General features: G+C 36.5%; 1 protein-coding gene across 2 annotated transcripts in view; it reads left to right on the top strand.

Moving 5' to 3' along the window:
- Positions 1-326: 326 nt before the first annotated feature.
- The window catches only part of LOC107223379, a 58,548-nt gene continuing 35,724 nt past the window's right edge, over positions 327-23,150 (top strand). Inside the window, exon 1 of one of the 2 annotated variants that reach the window (XM_015663042.2) lies at positions 327-660. In XM_015663042.2, coding sequence (XP_015518528.1) covers positions 597-660 — 64 coding nt within the window. In that variant the 5' untranslated portion in view covers positions 327-596. The remainder of the gene's footprint in view (positions 661-23,150) is intronic. The other variant, XM_015663041.2, reaches the window with a different exon arrangement.

Raw genomic sequence — 23,150 nt, 5'->3', positions numbered from 1 at the left:
CTCATTATTTTGGCTTGCACTGCATTATGGACCCCTAAAAATGGAAAAGAAAATTTCATTCAAATACTCAATTATCCAAACATGCTGGTTAACTCTGCGCGGCTACACTTGGATAGTTAAACGCATTCGGCGGCTGGCAGCCGGAGTTTCTAGGTAGAACGCTTGCCCGCGTCTTGTTTTATTTGCGCTACAATAATATTCGTTAGAAAGGTGCACCATGCCGCAGCTCGCTGTTAGGAAGCCGACGGTCCGATTCGAGGAGTTGACGACGGCCTCCATCCCGAGGCCCCCGTCTGGGTGCCTCGGAGAAACACGCCTTGCGTTTTCCGTGACCAGTTTAGTCGCCTTTCTCCTCTTGCGGCAGTAGCTTAAGTCCGAATCGGCAGTCGATGCGGTTCCTTCGCGCCGGATTGAACATCACAAGCAGCAGGAGCATCAGCGGTAGCAGAAACGGCGGGAAATTTGAACCGCGTTCCTAAAACCCGGACGCCGCGCGAATTTTATCGCGTCGCGAAGTGTTCCGCGTTCCAGTGATACGTAAATTTACTTCTTTTGGTTTCTTCGTATTCTAAGGATTCTTTCGAAACTTCGACACCATGCTGCTGTTCAACGGCGTTCTGATCTACTGCTTATTGGCTACGGCATTCGTTTCCAGAACCGGTGAGTCTAATCGCAACGTGCTTTCACGTGTTCCACACTCGGTGATCGCGCCTCACTTGTTTCCCTTTTCGCGGTCCAGTCCAACGAATGAAAAGTATCACTACGCAATCTTCAATCTGCACATTATGCACGTCAATTTTTACCCTCGTACCCGATTTCCCGACTAATTTATTCGGAGTTTCACCTTGACGATGCAATTGCTACTCGGCAGACTCTCTGAGGATACTGTGTAATTCTAGGTGAAATTTGACGGTTTAACCGTGATGAGAATCGTTTCAGACTGATCATTAGCGTTTGTAAGGTGAAGGCATCGAAGAATGCTTCAATCCGATGTGCACAAATTCCAGTTGAAGACCATGAAGATGCTGTAATAAGTGTTATCAAATGGTCTTTGGCTTGCTTACGTTCCGTATTCTTCACTCTCTCTGGTACTTGCAGAATTTATACACCTTATGCTGTGTGCTGCTGAGAAGTATCAGGAGAATATCAGACCTAGGAATTATGTGTTTTGTTGGAACTTCGAAGGTTGTTTCTTAGGCCCATAATATGGGGCTTCTGACGCGCGGTTCTATCTACTGGGCTTTTCTTTGCGCGATTTACAACAGATCAGTTTACCTAAAATTCACATTTTATACCATAATAATATATTCGCTCACGCCTGAATCTATAACGAAGGCAAAAATACGCAACGGGTTGCATTTGCCATAGCATTCTACTCATCAAGTTGCTGATATTATCAATTTTACCCAGAGTGAAGAGAGGCCAATGAGGTGAAGCTACATGTCACAGGCTTCATATCTTACGGTTAGGCCAAGGAAACGTTCAGTCCTAGGAGTTTGAGCAGAATCCATGATCCAGATACCCTTCTTTTCAGTCTCAATTTTTATATCCACCATAAGACGCTCGATTGATTTATATAGATTCGTCTACTGTTGTCGTCTGCACTAGTAATAGAGTAATTACCCTACGCAAAAAGAGTGGCTGGAATACTATTACGGATCGGAGGAGTCGCTGATTTCTTCGTGTACAAACACTTCGTCAGATCAGCCTGAAATACTTACACTGGTCACGTAGTGATACGCAAGTTACTTTTGACGAACCGAACAAAGAAAGTAAGTCGAGTTTGGTTATAGGTGGCGAATGCTTTTTGTTAAGAACGCTTTTTTTTTAAACATTCAATGATGAAGATGTCAGTAAGATTCGTTCCTAGAAAAGTACATTTTTTGCGTCTTTGAAGTTTTTGAAAGGTTTTTGCCAAAAACTGTTCATCAATATTTCTGAATCCATCAATTGCTCACGGTTAATGAATAAAAATCCATTACCTCCTAACCAAATTCCTTATTCACTTTGTGAGTGATAAAGTATCTTTATGACTCCACATTGGGTTAGAACTATTTCTTCTAAACTAGATTCTTATCAATGTCGTTGGGCATCGAAAATATATTATAAGCTGACGTGATTTCCAAAAGATTTTCAAGGATATATCTTTTTATTCTAGTTTCACCCTAGTTGGTTCCGAAACGTTGCGATAAAGAATGAATTTCGCTTTTCAACATCTTTCACACGGTTCGTGCGGCGTGCATAAAATTAGACTGTCAGTAAAACAAGCTTGACTTTTGAACGTCTTTGACATATGAACTTTAGACATTTCGTTTTGTCTGACGCGTCTACAACCTTGCATAAATATTGTACAGTAATGTTCATTAATATCTTGGGCTTCCGGCTAACTTGTTTGCGGTCCGAAATAAAACACGAGTTCGATTCTATAAGAATTATGTGACAATGACTTCCAAACTCCGACGTTGGCTGGATCGCCAGTCATTGTCACGTAAATCGTATATAATCGAATTCGCATTTTGTTTCGGGCCGAAGGTAGCCGGAAAGGGAAGGCATTAATGAACATTATTGTACAGTACAGATCTTTCTGTGAACCCAATGAATACAATGTTTAATATTTCTTATACGAGAACAAATGAAATCTTGAAAATTACAATTATGGTTTCTTTGAATAAATTATGCATTTCGCACCACGGAGATAGTGACGATTTAAGCCGACATAACGTGACCTAACCAACGTGTAGATATCATTTCGAGAAAGTTACGCAGCGTTGACGTAGTGATATACATCACGTCCGGCGTTGCATAAGCTGGATCAGATAATGAGAACCGAAGTGGCCAGGTACCTGGGCGTTCCATCTCCCGTTTTTTGTTTTCTTCAACCTCCCGTGGCGCAAAATTTGAATCGGTTTAGTGCACGCGAGATTGAAAAACTGAAAACCTTCGCTCCCGATAATCATAATCTAGCGTAATAACGTTCAAAGTGAATCGTTCGAGTCGACGCTAAGTTTATCTGTCACAACAAAACCAATAAATGAAACGGTGAAACTTATAAGTCCGAGTAACCTACTGCGCATGCGAAAAATAATCTGTACTTTCGTCTGCTAGGCAGGGCAGCCAACCTACTCGAAACGGGTCACGTGATGTAAAACTCTCCCGCGTTAAGTGGAGAATTGACATTATTGCAATGACTCGTATCTGTCGGTCAATTGACAATGAAAGTTTGCCAAATCTTCTCGAATCACTACATCGACTAAGTGACATCAGCTCAACTGAAAAAAAATTCGCATCGCTTACTCAACCTTCGTGAGCCGAGTTTCACTGTTGAAGTTTAGAATAGGCTAGCCTGAATGAAAATTGGATAAATCTTGCGCATGCGCAGACGGACATTCAACTTGATAAGTCTCACCGTTTTCCCTCGGTATTTTATACATTACATCTACGTTCAGTTTCACTTCCATCGTTGTGTATAATAGTGTGTACACGATCGGCACGTGATCAATTATACCAGAATCACTGTGCCGTCGTCACCGCTATACTAACACTTTTGCTTTTTGCTCGAGATGTTGACTTGCTGCCGCGACAGGTTGTGTCGTTGTTGAAACGCTCGCACGCATTCCGTATCAGCACATGATTGAAACACTCCAGGCCAGATCGCATAACGGGTCCCGCGACAGATCGAAGATTTTGCGATTACGTCAACTCGAAATAAGCTCTCTTACACCGTTTGACTTTAAATCACCGTAGCAGATTCAAATCTCCCCGGCTGACAAACGCGTTTGGGTGATGATTATAATTACAGCACGTCATAATTTTTATGCAAAATTATTATTCAATATAGGCTGTGCAAAAAATTAAGTAAATTTCTTAATATATCGTAACGTATAATTATTAATAATCTATGAAAGAATCCTAACTCATTTTTAATTTTCCTCTAAGTGTGTCAAGAATTATCTGAGAATTTTGTGTTTCTACGTCACATGAAGTAAGATAGAAACAAGGATAGAAATACTTAGAAAAAATATTCCATTATAAATCATCGATTATTTTCAAATTAAGGAAGATTGAGAAAAAAAATTGGAACACTTTCAATGATGTTTGAAGAACTTTTAGAATACTTTTGAAAATCTTGAATGCGTATATCATAGTGGTCAAAAAACTTGATGACCTATAATAATTTTTAACTTTGAAAATTCATAATAAATGGACTGTTCATTAAGTCTTCATGTCCATACACATTTTAATTTTAATTTTCCTCTTCGACATCGTTTATGCAGATGAAGAAGAAAATTCATGGATACCTTTCCTTGTTACGCAAAATTTGGTCTAATTTTGAAACACCAATGAAATTTCCTGAGTCTATTTTAACCACGATCAACAATACAGTTTCATGCAGATATGGCTATTCAAAAATATTTCCTGATTTATAAATTGACAAAAAATATATATATATAGGTACGTACAATTAAAGAAACGATACCGAAATTTTAGCGAGTTTTTTTAGAACCTTTTGAACACTTGAACTGTCAACACCGCAATATATGTAACGCTAAACTGAGTCATTAGAGAATTTGGCCAAGTAAAGTTACAGCATTCGAGTTTTAACACAGTTGTGAAATTCCCTTCAAGACAGCGAAAGTTTTTCTTTGCCTGAATGTGTAAACACTTGATAGTTTGCAGCTGGGTGAACCAGTTTTTTTTTTTTTTTTTTTGTTTCACTTCATTTTTTCTTTCAAATCCATGTGTGTATTCACGGTTATACAACAAATGTATCGAAAGTGTAATAACGTATCTCTACGTACATAATAGATATATCATAAATCAATTTATCAAACAGTTCCGCTACTTTTTTTTTTTTGTTTTTATATTACATACAGTTTTTCACTACACTTGTATCTTTTTAGTCTTTTAACGATAGTCAAGTTGGTGAAAATTGTATGGGTACAATCTTTCTTGCACTTTCGGCTTTCGGTGCCAAGATCGTCCGACAAATCCCAAAGTTTTATCGAAAGTTCATTTAAAAACTCGAAGATTGCATAACGCGCAGTAGATTCTCTCGATTTCGTCTGGCGTTAATTGCGGCGAGAAAAAAAAAAAAACAATAAATAAATAAATAAATATGGAATTAAAAAAGACACCTTCTTTTTAGAATTTACTGCAACATAAACTTGCGTCGTTACATATGCAACTTATGTGCTTGTATGCCAGTCGGGCTGGGCTGATCGCCGACAATCGGTGAATGTTATTGCCCGTTGCGATCTAGGCGGCCGGTTTTGTTCCAGGCCTGTTCACTCAGCCTTGGCTCGCCTTTCCATGTAAAACCGATCAAGTAGGCACGGCTCCAATTACCGCAATCTCCAAATTGACCCTTATTCCAATGCAAACCTGATCCTCGTAGACTCTGCAAGAGGGTTGTGCATCACGCCTATACATGACACTACGTGTACATGGGTGACATATTTACACCTAACACCTGCGTGCAATTTACGTATATATATTTTCACACACACACATACACTCGCATGTATGTATAATAATCTCGTGTACATACGGACATGCGTAATAAGTCGCGCAGTCATTTCGCAACCGAGTAATTCATCGTGAGAATATGTATCTTGTTACGTGTAACATATACACAAGCATGAGTGTTATACATACGTATGTATGTGTATGAATGAGTATAGTTGTTACAATAACAATTAGTTGAATAACAATAATTGAGGTACAATTGTTGTATGGGTGGTTAGACCGCAGAGTTGAGTCGAGTTATTACTATGTAATATCACAGAAGGAAAAAAACACAAGTCCGCATTAAAGTTCGTAATTAAATTCTCTAAACAATTGCGTAGGTGTGTACGTATATATATAGATAGATGGTTAGATGATACACAAGCATAATGATTTGAAGATGTAATTTCGGGCGAAACTTATACTCGATTTTAGAAATAATTGTGGAGAATTAAAAGAGTAGTATTCGGGGTGACCGCTAGGTGGTGCATGATTCTCGAAAATCCAGTCAATCCTTGATGGATATGACACAAGACTTGTGATTCACATTAAATGTGTCAAATTGTTCCTCAAATTGTCGATTCTTTGGCTATCCGATCATTTCGGCACGATTTGGAAGGTTGAATCCGGACACAACGTATGAGAGAATTTTATAACAACAAAAAATAACCTTGCTAAAGAAATGAGAACAGAAGAAATAATAATTCTGGCGGAATTTTATTCAAAGGCGATGAAAAAATATCGCACCATATTGGGTTTCACATTGTGTGGTGGAGAATAAGTAGCTTGAAACGTGACGGAATACGGTTAAACACACCCTTCATTTATATCCTTCGAATGTGAAGTGTAGGTTGGCGCAAGTATACGTTAGTAATGCGATGTATGTGTGGAATCGTGTTTAAGTAAAGGCGTACAATTCCCACCGATCTAGTGACCTTATGACCAGTTTGAAATGGAAAAAAATAACCAACGCTGCAACTGCAGAGAGAGAATGTATGTAGTAAAACAATGCAATGCAAGTGATCATACTCCTGCGATTACGTATATTTAATATTTACCCATACGTTTAAGTATTATATACACGACCACACCATGATACATAGTGTTTGAAAATTAAAGCTGTGTATCGCATAATGGATCTATCGTAAACATCGATTAAGCGTTTCATGACAATTTCTATGAATCGTTTTTCTGAATAGTCCGTTAGTAATTGGTTTTTCCAATCAGCCGTTTTCCGATTATTTCGTCAAAAGGGTATTTCAATTATTTGCTTTTTCGATCAATCGATTCATCGTACATCCCCGTTGTTCCTAAGGATATCTACCAACAGACTGCTGAAAGCATGGGTGAATTTTGGAAATTCGTATTTCCACCGAATAAAAAGTTCATTTTGATACAGGTTCGTTTTATTCAAAAGTAACGATATCAAGCCTTATGTCCAAGTGTTTTTGACATTAGAATGAATTAATAGAAAGCATCTTTATTGACAATAACGTCAGCTACTTCGTCTGGTGGCATGTTTTGCGGTGGTCACAATACGTCAAAAACGTCTGGATAGATTTAAGAATATCTTGAAATTAAAAAAAAATATTTATAACTTAAAATCTAGAGACAGTCATCTCTATAGTTAAGCTTCTCGGTATCAATTTCCATTTACAATTAAATTATCATGTTCTTTTGTAAATTGAATGAAATATTCGGTAATTCCGAATTAAAAATCGAATTTCAACTTCAAACGACTTTTATGAATAAGTGAAAAAACAAAACAAACTCGAATTGTGGAAAAGGGGATAGACTGTCTAAGAATACTGTCTCCAATTTCGCAGTAAATTAGTTCAGTCGTTTTAAATATATGTATCTTAGGCACTGCAAAACATGTCACAGAGCAAAATGGTTGATGTTATTATCAATAAAAAAAAACAAACTTCCCTTTAATTTATTCGCATAAAAAAAAATATCTGAACGAAGTTCGATCCACATACTTCCGAAGGAAACAATTCTTCATGCGGTTTAAAATTCCTGAAATTCTCCCAAATTGTTAGTCGTTCATTCGTATATGCCTCGCAAAATAGCCAACAGACTATACATTTATCGGTCCTTTCCGTATCCTGCAACGCTGAATCTCGATGAACTTGCATACATAATAAGGGCATGGACAGTTAATACTCCCCTCCACTCGTTATTCGTAAGATTTAGACCAAAGCGAAACCACAACAATGGGACAAATGCTAAGAAGATAAAAAAATTTTCGTTGCATTCTTGATTCCACAGAGATCGGCACAAATACTGTAGTACCAACTACTTCAGTGATAATATAAAATATTCTATAATATCTTTAGTGGAAATCATTGTTATGTGTTGGCTAAAATTTGGTCCAAGTCACGAATAATTCGTCCGTGAAACAGTAGAGTATCCATACCGTAGGCATAACCCGTAGACGATCGTTGCGGTAACATATATTGGGCGATTGAAAGTATCGTTCGATAATGAATTATAGCCTGTCTCCGCCCACCTCACACTTTTCGAGTATTTAATGCCAAACGTGAATTAATCGCCGACTGTCCCAATACAGACGCAAATTGGCGCCTCGCGCATGCGCACGAATCGACAACTCATCGGCAAAAAGCCTTCAGCAGCAGACAGTAAATTGACAATCGAATTTATTCGCGATATATCGAAATGCGCGGAACGCCGAAGAAACAACTGCGCGGGCGAACCACGTGACTGTTTAGAACGGTCCGAAACTACGTCTGGAAATCTGATGGCGGCCTTGAATCCGTTAGGTTTAGTCGAATACAGTTACTTATATTATACAGCTCGAATATTGTGGGTGCATAATATAATAAGTAATCGTCGCGCCGATGATCGTTGTTTTTATTTTTTTTTATTTTTCTCATCAATCTTCTTCCATTTTGATTAATTCTTTAGTCTTTTATATCTCGACTGTTTTTGTTATTATTTTCTTTGTTTCTTTCGCAGACGGCAAATTAATTTCATCACGTTCTTCTCGCCAAACTGAAAAACCATTTTAAATTAGATCACAGCCATTGTGATCCTTACGGTGTTTTTCAATCGCCGACATCTACGCTTTCAAAATACGTTACAAACTGTCGAACCCTGACAACGTAACCTCGAAAAAATTTGTAGGTGTACCGGATATCCTCTGATAAGAAGCATACTCGATACTGCATTCTTTCCGCTTTCCATTGCAATAAACAAAAAAACAAAATAAATAAATAAACAAAAATAAAAAAAAAATGCCTTAACCAAATCAAAGGTCACGGTGCTTGCATCTTTTTCGAGGTTATAATATCAACCGCTCCGCTAGTACGGACAGTGTTTTGAAGGTTTAGATGTCAGAGCTGGAAAACCACAAAAGCACGGTTCTCAAAATCGACTAAAGAGGAAGCAAAAAGTGAACTCGTACACTTGATAGCTATTAGCTTGTGCTTCCGCCGAATATGTGAGCTGCGCTTATTATCCCTGGGCGAGACCCTGCAAGTGTCCGATATTATGCAAGCCGCCGCGCTCTAGTTTTCGAGCTCCGGTATGCCGGCTCACTTTCACTCATTCAGTGGGCCCCCGACAACTCTTTTATACACGCTGCTCTCTCCCTCGTCTCTCTCTCTCTCTCTCTCTCTCTCTCTTTCTGTCTTATTCGTATGACTTTCACTTCTCTCGGTTTCATAAAACCGTTTGTTTTTCTCTTCCTTACGTCCTTTGAGCGCGTGCATGCGCCGGCTTTTAACCTGGAGTGTAAATTGGTCCTCGGATGTATTATGAAAATATATTATGAGATATTTAATTATTGTGGGTAAAACAGCTGTTTGCATCGATTAATTCAGCCTAAGATTTGACGCAAAATTCCAATTTTTTTTTTTTTTTTTTTCCCTAAACGTCAGGGGTAAAGTTAAATATTACAATAACTTCCTCCCCCGTTAACGATTTTTGTTAATTACACGAAATTTTACAACAAACTTGGAACTTTTGTTTGAAATATGAAATCTATCTAACTGACACTAAAATAACGTGCTTTTAATATCTATTTTTTTCGGTCCTTGTCACTATTGTCATAAATAAATCAGTATCACCATAGATTCTCGAAAACTTGTAATGCAAAATAATTTTGTGGATCTAAAGCCCGTTGAAGAGAAAAAAAACCTAAACTAACAAAAAAAAATCTCATTTTCAGATTGTGACGCCAAGTTTTGTTTATTCATTTCACTTTATTTCGTAAGAGAAAAAACCGTCGTTCTATATCGAAATAGTATGCTTGAATTTCGTTGACTACAAGAAAAAAGTTGTGAATTTTTTTTTTTACCCTTTTTGGAGGAATTGTTGTCAAATCTTTGAATGTTTTTTTTCCACATGGTTATTATTTTCATACATCAGATCATACTAGCAAAGATCTTTCCAAATTGAATAATGCAACTGAAGTTTTTTATTAATCGAATTCGCGGTTCTTAATATAATCTTACGCACTAAGAAACGATTATGTTTATGATATCCGGGCCAATAAACTTGCGTTTCACTCTTTAAACTCTGATCAACTCATTTTTCTCTTTATTATGATTTTTTTGAAATTACTATTCAGCGTATAGCAGACAAAGAGAAAGGATTTATTGAGTCTGTAGAATATTTTTCGTATTTACGAAAATGTTATTTGAGTCAACAAAAATTGGCCAGAACCTAGTTCGTTATCAAATCGGAACTAAATTTATTCGAATTGGCAAAAAATTTCTGCCGCGATATTCAATTTTCACTTCTGGTAAATTCTACAATTCTTATTTTTATTTTTTTTTGACTTGCAGCGAATCGAGTAGTATTGATAGAAGCTGATCGATCAGTTGCGAATCAAGACGCGATAGTCACGCTCGCATAATTCCGCGTCGCGAATCCGGCTTTGATGCATAAATAGAATGATAGGAAAATCAACGTAAGCAATTCCCACATCTTTCCTGTCGGCAAACGTGATCGGGAATTATAGCCACTCCCTACCGCTATCGACACACCGATTATACGGACTTGTTTTGCTCCTTTTTCACACCCCGAGGCTAATTGTCCTCGCGTATTAAATCTCTGACTATTACACGCAGTTTGAACGGATTTAAAACTGACTTATATGTACGTGTATATTCGCTAAATTACCCACATAATATATATATATATATATTGCGCCGCATGGCATAATACAATATGTATTACATATATTTATAATATGTATATTTAGAATGTTATGTAATTTAACTGCTCTGCTTGCATAAATTAAAGTCGGTTCTGCAGGGTAATGATGTGAAATATTGTATACACTTTATGGATTAGCATTTCATAGATTACTATTATTAGTATTATTATTATTATAATTTTTTTTGCGCTTTCAGTATTCAAAAGTTTTGAAATAAATGTGAAAATGTAAATTCCTGCGCAAAAATCTGCAGAGTGGAACAATCTGAGTAAAACAATCAAATCTGCGGCTTGATTATGCTTGTGTTTTTTTTTTTAAATACGAATCTCGTATATCATCATAATTTAAAAAAGCTAAAAAAATCTTAGATGTTGAATAAAAACCGACGAATTCTTACAATAACTTGAGATGAAAATCGGGCTACTAATTGTAATTCTGCAGGATATAGAAGCTTCAAGTTTGGAGCTGAAATTATTCATAGAGAACCGAACATTTTGATATCCGTCTGGGATGGTAAAGTATCAATAAAATTTATCCATTAGTTTTACTCAGGAATTTATTCATCGGTTTCTTGTTAAATAAATGAAACGATTCGTTCAGAGGATGAATTTTATGCAAATTTTCCCCAAAGTTCCATAATAACAGTAATTCAAAGTCGAGTTAAAGTAAATGACCGTTTTTTATTTCCTTTCCGGTAGTTTCCAAAATTTTAGAAACTAGATTAATTTCATCTACGAAGTAACGAGAATAATGAAAGTGACGTTAAAGGTAAAAACAAAAAACACTCGGTACATTAAAGCATATAATTTCACAAAAGATACGTATTATATTATACATATATATTAAAAAGTGAAGGTGTCAAATAAAGTGAAAAAATAGGTAAATATAATATAAATTCGTATCATCTGACAAAGGCGACAGGTACTAGGAATCTCGCTGGGAACTGTTTTGAATTATAAAACGAGAAAAAAAAATTAGTAGGTATGCAAATTGAAAGATAACTCGACCGCCAGAAGTTCGGTACAACATACGACTCGCCCCAGGCGTTGGAATTGTCGTCCTTGGGATATTGTTGTACCAGGAAGTTGCTGGTGAAGTGAATTCTTTATAAAAAAAAAAAAAAAAATAAATACACGAGTATAATTAGTTATATGCGGATCATTACACGATTCGTGGGCGAAATTTTCAAATGCGTCAAGAGCCGAATTGCCGAAAGTTACGTGACGGAGAGCGATATCTTGGGATATATTTTGGTATCGGCATCTTTTTTAAGAAAAAAAGACAAAAAGTAAAGTCAACGATAAAGCTGAAGACATTTTAAAGCGAGATGCCGATCCTACGATCCGTAAAACCTGCGAGAGATATTCTGTCTGCTGTTTTTAGAATTGGAGAATATGGTCAATTCCATAGGTCAGCGCTTATCCCGAAGAATAATTAAAACGTGAGGCGAATCCGTGTTTTCCTAATTTGACGAGTTTCGATGCCTCGAAATATTTCGATTACGTCATCTGCGAACCGGAATATCTTGTGAATCGTGTTGACTACTGTGATTACAGAGGAAGACAGGCTCGCATAATCGGTTATCACTGCATATTAAGGTAAAGAATGTCGCACAGAAATGAAAAAAGAATTCGTCAGATATGAAAGTTCAAATCACAGATTACGAACCAGAGAGAGAAAAGGAATAAACAAAAAAAAAATAAAAAATAAAGAAAATACACGATGCGCAGAATTTGATACAGAAAATGTCAGATCAAATTTCCAAGAATATGACATAATATGACTAAAAAATATTTTTTCTTTTGAATACAACATCTGTTCTGTTTTTTTTTTTAAGAATCGGAACGAAATGAAAAATACCCACTAATTAATGCGTGACAATAATAAAAACTTATGGTAATTGCGATTACTGCTAATCTGATCATCTTTATAATCAAATATTAGCTGATTATATATATATTATATATATATATATAGATTCCTTTTCTGACCTTTTCCATAATTTCAGATACAGAATATCACTCGTTACTCGAGAGAATTTAAGCACGGAATTCGATGCAAAACCACGTATAACCGCAACTTTCTAGCTGATACTCGTATTCTTTAATTACGTAATAATAAATGTATTTTATGTTATAATATCCTGGCAGGTGAAAAGATTTTGTCGCAGATTTTTTTGGGCAAAAAAATCTTCTAAGATTCTAGAAACTCGGTGAAACTGACTTGATTGGTTTCCTTTATTAGAATCGATTTTTGAGTGATTCAAACACTTCTAGATATCCAATGAAGATTTTGTACCCCATTTTCAGATATTGAAAACTTCATGAAAATTTTAGAAGGATATGTTTTTTTTTTTTTGTTTTGTGCGTCATTAAGAATTTTTTCTAAAAATTCGCCGTGCAAAGTCTCTGTAACACTTTTAATCGCCTACTTGCTTTATACAATGAAATTTGGACTGCAATTCAACTCCAAAATTCAACTTCAATTTCGATCTTCAATCGTGAAAATATCTGAAAACCTCCTGCTAAATCTTTGTGAAAGCTTTGAAAGTATCCGATTTGCGTGAAAGTAGCAAAAAAAGAAAAAAAAAAAACATTGAAGATAGAATTGAGTAGAAATTTTTGCAAAAATAATTGAAAATTTTTATTAACCACGCGTAATGAGTTGAAAATATTCAATTTCGGGAATAAAAATAATCTCATAGGCGAAAATTTACGTATACTTGGCATCACCGCGAATTGAAAAAAAAAAAAAAAAAAAAATGAATAACAATTTCGAGGCATTGGCACGTTCGAATTTTGCGTGAAATGCGTTCGAGGGTTGCATGCAAGTCACGTTCAGCATATGTCGAGGTTACCTTGAAATCATTGCGTGCACCGCGGATTTTACGGTTACACATATTACACAAAACGATCCGAATGTTCTATTTCCCAACAATATTGGCATCAGTAGACAAGAAACAATTCGAAATCACGTGAACGTTGTTATAATCAAATATCGCCCAACCTTGATTGCGGTGCAATAAATCAATCGTCCACCAATTTGTTTCAGATGAATTTTTCGATATCGGATTGAAGCGGACACGCGCGTTTTGTTTATATACGCCCATAATTTTTTCGGCTACTTTTTTCCCTTGGGAAAAAAACGACCGATCAGCGAATAAATAAGAAACTCCTTAACCGTGCCGTTTGACAAAAAACGGCGAAACTAATGCCGCAACTTTTGCACTCATTGGGCTAAAAATCGCCTGGCGTAAGTTTCAAATCTGTTGAGGTTATAGACATGATATCTCGAATCTGCAGTGTTGATGGTGTCGGGCTTCGTGCCGTTTTTTTCTTCGTGCTTTTTGCCGCGAGCAGCTCAACGAATTGGACAACATCAACTCGCTTGTCTTCGAAACTCCAGACAGATATATATATATATATAGAGAGAGAGAGAGAGAGAGAGAGAGAGAGAGAGAAGTTCACGTGGTTTACGAAATGCTTCGCGTGCCTGTCACAGCAACCCAGATAATTAACTGGCGTACTTTTAGCGAAAACAGATTTTTTAACCGGGAATTCAAAAATGCACTCTGATTCCGAAGACCGAGTCTATTTTACGCAATCACTTGGAGACGCGTCAACTGCAAGGCTGTGGACATTTTATTTTTTCTACAAAAAAGCAATGAACAGTTGCATTTCTCACCGCTGAAAAAAAAAGATTTCATTTTTAGTAGTCGTAGTTTAAATTGTAGTAAAATCGGTATCGTTGTAGTAACGGTTTAATTCTGTTCGAATCACTAGGAAATATGGCGCAGGTAAGTATTTAGCGTCGATAGTGAATTTTCTGAACATTTCAACCAGGTCTGTTTGGTTGATTGGCTACATTTTTTCAGTTAAAAAATGCCTCTGGAACAATTTGTTCTGGCAACAGCATTAAGTCATCGCAATAGTTACAAGAAAATATCATATAGTTGCGGTTGGAAAACTAATTTTTATTCTTTAACCAGTTATAGTAATCAGTGAAAATAGTTAGACTTCGCAGTAACCACGGGTCGAAATTTTTCTCGGCATGTAGGTTGCGCTTATCTTCCACTTCCAGTTACGGTGAGGCACCAGTAGAACAACTTCCAGTAAAATGTCACGTGCCAATACAACATCATCTGGGTATTTATACAGTTGGATGTTTCAACCGATGTTGATTCGAAAAACTAGATGCCCAATAATGTTCATTTGTTGTAGCACAAGCTCGCTGTTTGAACATAATATCATCACACTTGACGTTGAATCGAATATCGACATGACGTATCAACTGATTACATACAAACATGCCTCTGCGTTTTTCTTCTTGATATTGAGAACAGGTTCTGTGCCAATGGAATATTGTCGTGATGTTGAATCTTGTGAAGTGGTAGTTTCTAGTTGTAGCGGATTGAATATATTATCTATTTTGAAGACTTTCGAAGTGTTTTCTAGTTTTTGAAAGTAGTTTAAAGTCAGTTTGAAACCATTTAAAGTGTATTCAAGTGTTTCAAAGTTGTTTGAAATGGTTCAAAGTCGTTCCAAAATTAGTTTGAAGTTCTTGGAAGCATATTCATGTCTAGAAGTTTTCTTCAAGCCATTTGAAGCCGTTTCGAGGTTATTCGAACTGTATTTCAGTGTTTGGAAGTTTTTTTTTAAAGTGGTTTAAAGATGTTTTTAAACTGTTTCAAGTAAATTCCAAATTTTCTGAAGTAGTTTAATGTCGTTTTAAACTTATTGTCAAGACATATTAAAGTATTCCAAAGTTTTTTCAAGGTGTTTGAAGTCATGTTGAAGTTAAATAAAGTACATTAAAGTCCTACGGAGTTCTTTGAATTGGTTTAATGTAATTTTAAACTCGTTCGGAGTAAGTTTAAGCCTTTAGAAGTTTTTCTAAACCTCGTTAAAGGATTTTTTCAAGCCGTCCTCGGTAAGTCGATTTTTAAAGTCCTTCGTAAGCTATCGAAGACCTTATTAATCTTTTGATAATACAAAAATTCAATTGAACTTCATTTGATCTAATCAAAAAGTCTCTTAATTCAAAGCATTGACCGGTGAAGACACAAGAACTCGATCACCGTCGGTCTAAATATTTCTTCACATCGCGACATTGGACGCGTTATGCGTTCGCACACGTCACCGTCACGATGACAAGTATCACATTAATCCACATCACAAAAACATTCAACATTCTATTATTCAGCCCTATCGGCTCATACTCAGTAAGTATAGAGAGAAAGTAATAACAGGGTCAAATCAAGGCGCCTAATTGCCGATCTATTTAGGCATAGCCTTATCGCCACGCCCATTTTTGCCTATTCATATGGCACATCGTATATTATACGTGCAGTAACGCAAAGTAATTGGGAAATAACACCGACAATATATAATATCCTTTCATTTCAATCGTAGATATAAGTGTACAAGTATTTCGCCGATCCGTTCGCCTTGGTTCCCAAGCCTCGAGACCGATCTCGAGTCCGGGCTCTTTTACTTTCACGGTTGTCAGTCGCTGCACCCAGAGTACACATGTAACAATATAATAATATAGTTAACGTACATACACGCATACCTATACACACAATATCCGAGTAAAGGAGTGTCAGTCAGAATTGTCTTTTATTAAACACAAGACTCTGCGTGTGATCCGAATATGGCGATCCGCGAAGGTCGAATTCGAACCTATTCCTGCAGTATTGTAAAATTGGAGCGGTGTACACGATACTTTTTCTATTTTTTTTATTTATTTTTATTTCTTGCGAGCCTTAACGCGAGTCCGGGTGTGCGAATAGCGAACGCCGTTATCATAGGTTCTCACTTATTTTGACGTTGGTACATGGGTGTAACTACCAGCTGGAATCCGGGACTCCGGTGACCATGAAAATGAGGTTTTTGCCACCGCGGTGGCGGTTCGACTTTTGCTTCTCGTTTTCACCTCGGACGTAGCCAATCTCGCACATGGGCTGCAATTTATATCCCACACTCGTTACCTGATCTTTAGAGCAACCCACGCCCTCCGTAAACTCGCGTTAATGGAGATAAGATCGCTGGTTCTCCGCGCGTTCCGAACAGCGTAGGTACTCTGCAATTTGTATACCGCCGACTTATTGCAGGCATCCCGGATCTTTCCGAGATCGTAATCGTAATGTCATAATTTTTTTTTTTTCCGGGGTTTTGCTTCTTGAACGGCAAATTTTTTTCAAAGGATTTACCTTATTTAAGGGAAACGAGTACTCGAATCAAGAAAAAACATTTTGTTGGAGTCCATTCGCTTCAATCTAGTATCCCTTATTTGTTTGAAATACGATGACTTCAAATCAACAGTTTCAATTCAGTTAGTTTGACGAGATATTTTAGTCAAGCGAATTCCTCGATTCAACAAAAGCTTTTTTTGTCACGATGGAGTCAAGTATTGATTCGAGTGAACCTTTCGACGTATTTCCGAAACTGAGTCAAGCAAGTATCATTTCATTTGAATTTTTATGTATTGTCACTCCACGACGCATTATTGTTGACGGAAAAAAATAGGTAAACCAAGCGCATGAGTCCAGCCGACAATAAAATTTACATGGATTGAACGCCGTACTTTGTTGATCTAACCGGAGCTTGTTTGGCGTGACTGGTTAAATTAGTTGCACTAATTTGTTTACGGGGTAAAAGAAACACTTCATGCTTTGAAACAAGTAGAGAATATATCTGTCGTAAACATTGGTACATAAGTACTATAAACCGCCACTAGGCGGTGAACTCTCTCGCTACGGAAACAGCGTAACAAATAGTTATAAAGCTGGGTAGGCAGGTGAAGCCAGTTACGGACAACGTAATATAAATTTGACGTGAGACTTATTACAAACCAAGAAAGCATAATACCAAGTTTCGAGTCTTAGAAATTGATACTGACGTCGAATAAATGGAAAATGTACAACGAAAAGTTTTCGAATTCTACTCATCAAACATCGAGTAAATCCCGCGAAATTTCGAGTTAACATAAATGATATCTTTCGACGAATACATTTGGGCGCTTGGATAATTCTAATGTTTCAGTCAATGCAAAAGATTTTCAAATTTCATTACCTGCTTCAACCATTGAACTCTCTTGACTCAACGAAATATGAGTTGAAACAAGTTTAATATGCTTTGATAGAAAAATTTCGCATATTTGAAAGAAAACGATTGAGGTGCGTTGAATCAATTTTTTTGTCATTTCAATCGCACATTTTCTTGATACAAAAATCACGTTGTTGCAAGGAACTCAAGTCGTGTTATATCGAATAAATTGATAGTCAGCATGATCGTTCAAAGGGTTTGTTCAATTTTACGTAGATTAATTTGTCACAAGTATTTCTTCCAACAAAAGTATTTTATTTAATTAAGTAAGTATTGTGTTCGCCGAATTTGACTGTACAGAGCATTGAGTTGAATCAAACAAATACCGTTTGACTCAAATAATACTTTCCCTCGGCGTGCGAAATCGCAATTGTAAATTCGTAGAATTCATGCCGTTCCTTTATTTCTGCGTCGAATGAAAATACATCGGAGTCCTATTGTTCGGTATTGTGTATAGAATTGGGCTCTTGAGCCTTTTTTCGCTATTGAGATACGCGGACTTCGATATTTGAAGATATTTACGTCAGCGTCGAAATCGACCAGAGCATCTTCTTAATTAATTTGCCTAGTTTTTTTCTTCACAATCCAGTGATTCGACGCTTGGCAAAAAACGTTGCGTTCGCCAATTCAGAGAAACACATTATTCGTCTACATACGTATAAATGTGTCTGCAGAAAAGAGATTAATGCGCGTTATTCGGGTTACACGGTATTATTTTATTTCACGTATTTTTTCTTGGGTAAAGAAATTCGCCGAACTTATGTGAGTTATTCTTTCTTTGCTGTTCTTTTCGCGGTGTGATTTTGCAACAATGAATTATGACCTGGTAGGTTTAATTGGCTCTAATCATCCGGTGACGAGAACTCCACTGCAATGCACCATGGCTGCTCAGAGTGTTGCGAAGAGACTTAGTTAGTTGGAGAACCGTGTGAAATTAAACGACGAAATTTCACAACTGCCTTAACCAAATTTACTTAGCATTCAACCCGCGATGCTAATCTTGTTTTACTTTCCATTTCCCACTGCAGCTGTTGTTGCTCTTATGTACGTATATTGTACCGATGTATAAGGCACCTACATCCGTAACTTTATGTCTCGACTTGGTTTCCGTTTGTTTTCACGCATTTCTGCAGGTATTTCATTGACGAGGGATTTTCCATAAGCACAATAGCCAGATAACGGAATAGCGTGGTTATCGCGATATCGAATCTTCGAAGATGGGGAAACTGCATTTGTTGCAGAATTCAGGATTCAAATATAGAATAAATTCAAAATATAGAAAGGTAAAAATGTATAAAACCAAAATACAGAAGCTCCGGGAGGTTTCGCAGAAATTTGAAATGTGTAGTAAACGAAATTATAGAATCATTGGAATAAACCTAGAAATATACAAAAAGACAGATATTCAATTGAAAATGTACGGGAAGCAAAAATATGAAATCGTCAGATTAATGCACGAATGCAGACAAATGTAAAAATTCGAGCAAGAACGTATAAAAAGTCGTAACTTATTGAATCGTTGAAACAAATGCAGAAATACAGAAAAAGTAATTCTGACGATGCTATAAATTTGGTATTCTATGTTATGTTTTCATCTCAATTTTCATATTCTTGACCATTTCTGCCGATTCTGTAATTCTTTCCTTCTACGTGTTCATCTCTCCACATTTTGATACTTTTTTTTTTTTATTTAGATGTTTTATTAGCAAACAGTTCCGAATGAATTCGAAAATCTAAAGTCGCGAGGTGAACCGTTACTTAAACCAAGGTTAAGGCCGCTGGAAATTTGAACAATTATATCGTCCTCAAGTAAAGTTTTGAATTTATTTACACGATACTTTTCACTTTTGGTGTGAAAAATTAATTTGCCACAGGGTTCATAATTATGCAATACTTTCAAGAGAAACAAAAAAAAAAATTGCAAGCCGATTTACAAGTATTGCAGAGTTTCGTAACTTTTGTACTTTTGTATTCTTGCAACGTGACGCGTTACAAGTTTACACATCGCGGTGAAAAATTTACTCGGTAAAAAAGTAAAATTAAATTCAATCAAACTTCTGAAAATCCGACAAATTTTTAAAATTTTTACTTGTGTTTGAGTCTAAGAATTATGTTTTGAAACGTACTAAATTCTTTGTAGAAGTAAAGTTGAATCACTTTTTACGCGTCAAAACGCTGTTTCCTTTGCGTTTTGTGAAATGAAACAAAATTTTTATTACTAATTCAAACGAACATACAATTTTCGCCTCAGGTTAACAGAAGCGATTTGAGATGTGACGTTAATTTTTTTATAGCCAAAACATGTTTCCTCCTAGTGATAATTTCCTACCTCGAGTTCCTGGATCAGTTTACGTATCGGGAAAATTATGCACTCGTTAAGTGAGCCTGCGAGACGGGTTTTTTTTTCATGAATATTTACCGCCCCTCGAAGGAGATTTTCAGGTCGGAAACACGGCGCGCGCGCGCGTTTCAAACTTCATTCAACTTTCTAAAAGCAGATCCACGATGATAAATCTGACGTGTAAATTATACAGTCACTAACACGCGTTAGAATCCTCGCCGAGGCTTATAATCTCGACGTTTATACATCTGTACATATATATGTGTGTGTGTGCGTATGTATCTGGAGGCGTATCGCGATGATTAGCTTTAAAAGACTTCTTGTCGCCTGTTTTTATTTTCTTCTCGTTTTTTTCCTCGTTTGTTCGTATACTCGCAGGGAAAGGTCGTTTGCCTCGTATTATTATTACGCAAGGGGGCGCCTAATTCTTCGGTGTTATTACAAATATAAGGTTAAATTGTCTGACCTCATAACTCGAATTCTTGCGTAAAAATTATCGCATTATGTAGCGGGTTTCTCGAGTCTTGACCCCGTTTTTAACCTATTCTGTACGATTTAAAACAAGTTCGCGTCAAACGTTTTTTTTTTTGTCTTTTGTCCCGTTGTAATTTTTTAAATTCTTGCGATCAATTCTTTTGAGAGACTAAATTTTTTTCCAGCGGAGAAATTCGACTTGGTTGTTTTTTGAATTTCGTCGCACACGCAAATACATTTCGCGGTACGAGAAAGAATTTCGACCGATTGATATGCATTTTAGTTTATCAACAAGGTTCCGTTATCGCGAAATTTTTATTTACAGTAAAAATCGCAATCACAGTGACGCTTAAAATCTTTTGCGAGAACTGAGACCGATATTCTAATAACACGATATTAAAGTTATCCTTTTTGTACAATTGGAGAAAAAATTCGATAATTTTTATATACCTAAACAATCTTTAAGCAAATTTGGAAAAATAAAATTGCAAAGAGACACTCTTGAAGAAAAACAAACGCTTTCACTGCTAAAATAAAAAAAAAGGAATAAAAAGAAATGACGAAGAAATTGATAAATAACTGGAACTATGAAATTCGTGTTCAGTTGAAAACAAAAAATTGAGCATTTTCCGAACGGATGGTCTCAGGAATCTGAAGTAAAGGCTAGAAACTATTTTCAACTATTATTGCCAGCTTTGAAAATTTGAAAGATATTGGTGCAGTTGAAGAAAATGAGCGGCTAAATTGACGGAGAATAATTCATACATTGATTCCGGCGATTCTGCAACGCCCGGAATGATTAATGCTTATGGCTTCATCTTCGGGACACCGATACGCATGTTCGCATTTACCGGTGCTTAATTCTCTTTCCGCGATAACTTTCGACGACACCTCACACACACACGCTGACTCAACATTTTTACAGCCTCACGCTGCTGGGCTCGTTCCGGTTTGTAATTGAGAAAGTGTAATGTCAAACTCGGCTTGGCCGAAATTGTGTCAAAGCTCGTAATAACAGTTATCGGTGTATCGAAACCGGCGTATTTTTCAACATTTGCTGATACATGAACTGCCGTTTTTGATACTCGTCCTTGTGAAAGTTTGAAAATCGTTAAATGATAACGATGCAAATAGAAAGTAGGGATGAAAAGAAAAGGAACCGTTCGAAAAATCTCCAACAATATTATTTTCACCAAACACGGTGAGGACGGATGAAACGAACTTTTTACTATCCGATAAAATATAATCCCAGCATATTCGTACACAACAAAACTGAATTGTGAAAAACTTGAGAAGAGGTTTCACAATTGCAACGATCGAAATGATTGAATTCTGTTGTTTGCAATCCGAATTTGATGGCTTTAGGCTCGTTTTTACACGGTAAGACCGATTTGTCCTTAAATCGCAAGGGACATTTAACTTTTCAGACGAATCTTACATGGTATATAATGTACACACGTGATACATAGCGATCATCCGATCTTTTCTATGCCTTGGCATTGCGTCACGAGAAGGATCAGGGATCGTCCGCTTATAGTTGGAATCAATTTTCTAATTCCCAGCTATAATCACGCTTCTATTACGAAACAAACGACACGCGGGGTCGGAGATTTGAACTTTAACGAAGGAGTTTGTATAATCTCCGAAAGATGTTATGGAATTGAACATTTTTACCGTATTCAATGAAATCTATAACCAGGTATATTATATGCTCGTGGCGACAAAAAAGATTCGTGTTATTGGGTCACCTCGTTCAACTTTTCATTTTAACGCCCTTGGGCAGAAAAGAAATTCACTAGTCTAAAGTGAATCTTATTTTTGTCGGATTGCAACACTATTTATGTATAATGTATGTGATATTCAAAGAATGATGGAGTGGTAAAAGAAGAAAAAAAATACGGAAAACCACAAACAAAACGTGACGTTTGATGTAAATATTCATCGATTTTTTTTATCACGATTGAATTATCGAATTCCTGTAAAGGTCGATAGAATATTTTAATAATTCTCGACAGAATAATGGGCAGTAATTTCCAAAAAATGGAATGACGATGTAAATTTGTTCTTGTTTCTGGAACTTGAGATGTATACCTTCAGCGTATTGAAGAAATCCGGTCGTTCGTCTATTCTTGATTCCTCAGCACCTCATATTCGACAACATTTTTCGTTCAATCGGTGATATTGATTCGATTTCTTTTCGTTTGTTTTTTTAAAACAAAGGCAGCTTAACGCTGTTTGAGAATTTTTGAATGGCTCCAAAATGGGCGACGAGGTGGTAAAAAAATTTGTCTTCCTTAAAAACTACTTTCCACAATTTTCAATTTTCCAACGTAATACTTCGAGGTTTGATCAATCAAAATTCTTTGACCAAATCGGATTGCTACAATTAAAAGAAACGACTTTGGAGAATTCAGTTTTGTGTGTGTTTCTAGGTTCTTGAATTTTCTGACGCAGTCTTAAGAAAACGTTGAGCTATTCCAAAAAGTTAAGCTCGACAAAACTGTCAGTTTTAATTCGGGTTAGGGTAAAAGTGTAAAAA

Source organism: Neodiprion lecontei, chromosome 5 (genome assembly GCF_021901455.1).
Source record: "Neodiprion lecontei isolate iyNeoLeco1 chromosome 5, iyNeoLeco1.1, whole genome shotgun sequence".
In the NCBI taxonomy this organism is placed as follows: Eukaryota; Metazoa; Arthropoda; class Insecta; order Hymenoptera; family Diprionidae; genus Neodiprion; species Neodiprion lecontei.
Note: the sequence above shows the minus strand (reverse complement) of the source record. Positions and strands in the feature narration are given on the sequence as shown.